Source organism: Poeciliopsis prolifica, unplaced genomic scaffold (genome assembly GCF_027474105.1).
Source record: "Poeciliopsis prolifica strain line A6 unplaced genomic scaffold, Auburn_PproV2 SCAFFOLD010, whole genome shotgun sequence".
Classification (NCBI taxonomy): domain Eukaryota; kingdom Metazoa; phylum Chordata; class Actinopteri; order Cyprinodontiformes; family Poeciliidae; genus Poeciliopsis; species Poeciliopsis prolifica.
In genome coordinates this window covers 2,804,258-2,810,685 of record NW_026562385.1, presented here as the reverse complement: position 1 = coordinate 2,810,685, position 6,428 = coordinate 2,804,258, and the positions used below count along the sequence as shown (strand labels likewise).

Below are 6,428 nucleotides of genomic sequence, written 5' to 3'. Positions count from 1 at the left end.
TCAAACTTATTTGATGTAACCATATCTCAGAATTAATTAAAATATGTTCTCAGTAATTTTGCTTTTAATGGTATGTAGTGCTTTTTTTAAAGCATATTTATCAAAGTAAAGTACTCCTACTGCTTTAAGTCAACACAGCCTTGGTTCAACCTTGTTTTATTATAAATAAGCAGAAGCTTGAGAAACAAAATCAAGGTTATACAAACTTGAAACAGAAACAGTTGCCATGATGACTACAGTGAGCAGGACAAAACAATTGGCTACATAATGCATCTTTAAGAGAAAATGTCTTCATTAGCACTGCAAGAAGAAGGCAAAAAGAGCTAATGCCACATTATAGTTAATTTGCTACTGTGATGCAAACCATTTTTACTGCTTTACATTTTGTACCACCCATTAAAAGAATAGACACAATTTTCTGGTTGAATATGTTTACATTGCGGTCATAATAAAGGCAATTTTCTTTTTCTTCAGGTATCTTTGCGGCTTCATGCATAATATGTAACTTACCAATGAATGTACAATTAACTAGGCTCACAACAGTAGAACAATGAAACACAAGAGGTAAAAGCCTTTTTAATGTTTGTATAAATGATTAAAACTAGATCCACAATGCAACAGGTAGAGCAAGTGCAATATATACTGACCTCTACTAATGAGTTTAATTCGGAGACAGGTGTGCTGAAATAGAGGCATCTAAAAGTTGCAGGACTCTGGACAATGCAGTTTGCATGTGTTAAATGTGTGTAGGGAACCAAATCTAACCCAAGGGGCATATTCTTGGACAAAGATGTAACTAATTCAATATTTATTTCTAAAAGGGGATTTATATTTATTTATTTTTTTACATGTACCATTTTTGCCAACAAAATTCACTTAGTTGGAATATAACTCTGAATGCCATGTGATGTACAACAATTTCTTTATATTTTTTAAAGTCTTCACAAAATTTTAAGTGTAGTTTTATTGTACATTTTCATTACAATCTACAAAGAATAGCTTTGGCTAATTAAAAAAAAAATCAAAACTAAAAAAATTATTTTACTTGTAACTTTGGTTGTCACCAATGCATTATGATGCATTTAGCAACTATAAACTACTTTAATTACGTTGTGATTATTTGTGCTCTATAAAATGGTAAACATGAAAGCACTACTCAAAGATAGTTATTGAAGTCTGCTTATTAGCTCTCCAGCTAGCATGCTAGCAAAACTCATTATTTTGGGCAAAAGTACCACGTGTCGCAATGTGATGACGATTGCATTAATTGTGTAAAAAAAATTACATAGTTGACACATATTTGAGATATCCTCACTGTAACATATAATATGTAGGTGAAACACTGACAGCACAATCCATAGGCGTGTGTGGTGAAGATCAATGAGATATAATTGAACTATTTTATGTGTAACAAATGTAGAGAAGAGGAAACTCTACATCTGCTGAAAATACTTTGCAAAGGCGGTAATCTGGCTGTTGAGTCAGACAGGCTGTCAGGGTGATGTGTGGACTTTGTTGAGAAGCAGCACTATGATGACTATGATGAGAAAGGAACACTACATCCTCTTGAAGATCAGTGTTCTAGCCCTTCACAAATTCACATCGCTCACTTACTCAGCACCAGAGAGGTTGCTGTCTCTCAAATGGCACAAAACAGTTAAATTATGTTCGTCTTTTCTTGAGTGAGTCATTGCATTTCACAACCTTGATGTTTAAAAAGAAAACCCTAAAACAAAACCTATGCACAGCAACCTGTGAAGCTCAAGCAATCCCCTGACAGATGGGTGCACAGCAAAGACGAGTACAATACTCATCCATGAAACCGTATCTGGACAGGTTTCATACGCTAGCATAACACAAACGCACAAAACAACCCAGGATTCATACTGAATAATTTAGAGTCACATAAGCCAACATTTTTGAAAAAGAGGTAACGTGCGTGATCAGACTGTCCTGTAATACATTTACTTATACACAAGCAATGATGTAAAACACTTAATACAAAGAAAGTTAGTATAATGAACACCAGCAAGAAAAATGAACACCAGCAAGAAAAACTTTCTAGCTTAACGCTGTGATGTATGTTGCCAGAGATGCAGATTTATTGGGCTATTGCCTCAATAATGCATGAAACAAATGTTACTGACATTTACATTTGGTATATCACAAGTGAACTACCCACAGAAAAAAAAAATCAACACAAGAGCACTGAAGTTCATTACATTTTGCCACAGAAGGATGTTTCACATTAAACACGGCTAAGCTAGGGTTATAATTAAAAGCTGCATGACAATATTGGTCCATTTTTAAACAATCTTTATGTCTTGTCCATTATATGCACAGCTATTTACAGAAATATTTACTTTCCAGGGCATCATTACTGGCAGCTCAAATAACTACATGTTCTTTTACAGTGCTGTGTTGTTCTATTGTAATTTTCAAACATTGCTGGGAAACTTGATGCAGGTCCTCTGTTGTAAACAACATATATAATACTGAGTCTCCAGAGAAAATCCATGTCACCCAGGGGACCATTTGCCAAGTAGGTGTCATTGCTTGTTATGTTCCCTCAGGTCTCCTTCATGAAGTACTCTCTTATAGCTTACTAAGGAGATTTGTATGAACCTGTGATTTCTTGTTTAGGTTCTCTATAACACTGAGAAGCCCAACTGATATGGTGCCTTGTATTTTTCAGTTTAATGAGGCCTAATAATTTAAGCCTTTCAGAGGACATCTTAAATGGGTTGGTAAAACTTGCTAGATGCTGGTCTGCAGGTCACCATTGAGCAAAGTACTCTGGGTCTCTGTTGGGTCATTCATCATGCGAGATTTGTCCTGCCGACTGTCACTGCGATCAACCTCGTCCAGCCCTCCTACCTTTTTAAGGCAGAGAACATTCTGGAAGCTCTTCTTGAAGTTCTCTGATAAGAAGGCATAGAGGATTGGGTTGGCACAGCTGTTGGCATATCCTAGAACCACCACGAAGGCAAAGGTGCTCCTCAGGATGGGGGTGGTGCTGATGCTACCTGTCACCGAGGTGACGTTGAAAACGTAGAAAGGCAGCCAGCAGAACACAAACACAGCCACAACAATGGAAACCATCCGGGTGACCTTGCGTTCTGATTGCTTCCTTTTGGAGGAGCCTACTCGGATGCCTGAAGACTTGACCTTGATGATGATGAGCAGGTAGCAGAGGCAGATGACCATTAGGGGAAGGAAGAAGCCCAGAATGAAGGTGTAGAACATGAAAACTGTGTAGTAGGTGTCTTGAGGTTCTGGCCACACAATGGTGCAGAAGCAACTATTGTGCTTTGTAATCACACCACTGTAGATAACGATGGGCAGATTGACTAGCAGTGAAACTCCCCATACGGCTAAATTAATAGTTTTAGCGATGCGTGGTTTTCGCCACTTTGTAGACTTTATGGGATGCACCACTGCCAAGTAGCGGTCAATGCTCATTACCATCAGGCAGAAGATGGACGTGAACTGGTTCAGAGAGTCCACCGTCATAACGACCCTGCAGAGCACAGGCCCAAAGGGCCAGTGGACCAGTGCCAGCTGGATGGCAATAAATGGCAGTCCTAGCATAAAGAGCACATCTGCTACCGCCAGATTGAGAATATAGATGTTGGTGACTGTCTTCATCTTGGCATAGCGCAGGATAACGTAGATGACCAGGGCGTTCCCACAAAGTCCCATAGCGCAAACTAGAAAGTACATACATGTGATGACCACAGTGCCGGTTTGATAGAAGCTGGGGTTTTCGTAGCTTCCATTATTGCTGGACTCATTCCCCTGCATGAAGCTGTCACACAAAATGTGCTCCGTTAGGTTTGGTGTGGATGATGGGAACATCCGGGGCTCCATGATGTCTCCCTGTCCAAAGCTGATTACGGCATCCCACCTGCACAGACAGAAAAGAACATTGATTTTGATCCTGACTGTTTCTCTGCAGGTTATGATATATGTCCAATAATAAAAGCAATTCTTCAGGATTAAGAACATTCACTGACAGATGCTGGCGACCCAGTTGACATTAACCTAATCACTCACTATCAGATAACAATAACTTTGTACGCAAGAGTGACATGGTGCAATGCAATAATGTGAGTTCAGTACTTTGAGCTGTTGTGTCATGTTTACTTTTTCTCATCACTCATAAGGGCAGCCTTTCCTGGAGGGAATTTATTGATTTAACTTCTTGATCGTCTGTCTTGAGAACTTATCTGACTAAAAGTATGTCTGAAGAAGATCCCGGCCAGAACCAGACAGGTCACACCACTTTGAATATTCAGTGAAGTCCTTCAGCTATCAAGGGAAATAATTCCATGCAGAAAGCAATCACAAACTTCCCAGGAGGAAATGACAAACAATCAGATGTGACAATTTACTCTTAATTTCCCATCAGATTTTGGCGTTTTCAATTTATTAAGGCCTGGGCATGTAGATTAATCCCGACCTAAGTAATTGAAAGGAGAGAATCAGGGTACAGCCAAACTGCCTTTCTACAGTCAGATTGAAGTGCTTCTCACTGCCAGTACGAAGGGACAAATGCAACTTCAGTGCCAATAACATTAGTGGTTTTATTGAGCCAGTTTCAGTTTTTCTCTCTCTCTCTTTGAGTAGTAGAACGGCGTGAACTGTGTACAATGTTAAGTGAACACACATCCTGATGTTGAAATAGAGGTTTGACCTCAGTGACAGCTCAATGTCCATTTTGGTCGTTAGGTGGACTAAAATAAATTTGAATAAAATGTTTTTCTTTGCACAGGATAATATAAATTATAGTCTAGCAACAAACAGAACAGGATTTAAAAAATGAACACAAATCTGTCATAAGTCCATCATTTTTTCCCTATTACCAGTAAGACGATGAATCAACAATGAGAAACAATGACAATTTTAAAAACCTGAAAAACGATTCTTTGCAGAAATGTGTAACATAGCAAATAGAATATTGCTGTCTATCTTGATAAACTATGATGACATAACTTCAAGATGCAGGTTCATTTTTGTTTCTTGTACTTTCTTCCTTTTCACGAGGATGTCATTATTGTTGCTCTTCTTTTGACTACATGAGTGAATTCTATTTATTTTTAAGAGACTGTGTGCAGATGACATGCATTCTGACAAAACGCAAAGTAAAAGGCATGAGGTCATTCATGTCAGTCATTAACGATGTTGAGAAACTCTGCACACACCATCCGGCGATTCTGTTTGTCTTGAACAAAATAAACTCGCATGTACATGCATTTTATTTATTTATTTTTTGGTCTTAAACATTATTACATGCTGGGAAAATCAAATCAAATAATTATCAATTTAGATGTAATGATTTAAAAAAAAACTAAACATTTGATACATGTGAGTTTAACTGAGCTTTACTGAACTTCTAGAATATGTGCAAATGAACCCCAAAAAACCCCGCTTACCTGTAGCTGGGTTTAGTCGCACCAGTCAGAAAATATGCGCCACTTCTTCAGAGCTTATGTGTCATCTTTTTCTTCTCCTTTAGGAATTCATCAGAACTATTTCACTGGTTTCGAGGAGTCATAACTCTCAATAGTTTAGGTCATTTTCTTAGCAATCCCATAACGTATTGCGCAGAGCTCGAGACAGAAAGGACGAGGCAATGCTCCGATGCGCTCCTGGCATGGTGCGCGCCGTGACTGTCTCCAGTTGGAGGGCGCGGAGATGTAAAAGGACGCACAGGAGCAGCGCCGCGGAGGAGCTGAGGAGACTCACCTCTGAACGAGGAGACGGGTTCTATTGCAAACAGATAACCCACTCTTACATAAAACAGGATATTCACGCTGAGAGCGGTCATTAATGTAGCGCTTTGACGCACGCACTGGGAAACCTTCACCAAATGACCAGAGTTGAAGATTTGACATGTCAATTAAGTCAACAGCAGAGGGGGAAAACAAACAAAAAACAAACATCAAAAAAACCAAAAAATAATAGAATGCTAATGGCATGTCTTCTCGCTATTTGTGCATCAAGACGCAGCCTATACGTCATCATGCAATGCCTTTTTCTATAATATAAATACTTCAGTCCTTTCCAGGTACAATTCCCTGTTTATTTACCAAATAGAAAAAAATAAATGCAGATTGTAATAAAAACAGTTCCTTGCAAAAGTATCTGTGGAACTTTTTCCACATTTTGTCATGTTAAAACTTGTCTGAACAGCTTGAGCTTACAGTACACATGTTATTTGCATCTCTGCTGAAAATCTTTTATTAAAAAAAACTTTAGAAAAAAAAACAAAATGTTTTGCTACTTTGTGGAAAATTTTGCCTTAAGCCTTGAAAGAGAACCTGAATGACCTCAGTTGAATTGATTGACTCAGTCACTGAAAAATATTTTACTCCTTCACCTATAAAAAGACCTCTGATGCCCTTTGGGTTACCTGTATTGAGAAA

The 6,428-nt window shown here is 38.4% G+C and overlaps 1 protein-coding gene across 1 annotated transcript; it reads right to left on the bottom strand.

The window, feature by feature from the left end:
- Nucleotides 1-2,037: 2,037 nt before the first annotated feature.
- On the bottom strand, nucleotides 2,038-5,839 carry LOC129363460 (somatostatin receptor type 2-like). The gene is made up of 2 exons (XM_055035596.1): nucleotides 5,436-5,839; nucleotides 2,038-3,907 (listed from the first exon to the last, which is right to left on the bottom strand). The coding sequence occupies exon 2, from the start codon at nucleotides 3,868-3,870 to the stop codon at nucleotides 2,758-2,760; it is 1,113 nt and encodes a 370-aa protein (XP_054891571.1). The 5' UTR covers nucleotides 3,871-3,907; nucleotides 5,436-5,839; the 3' UTR covers nucleotides 2,038-2,757.
- Nucleotides 5,840-6,428: the final 589 nt, after the last annotated feature.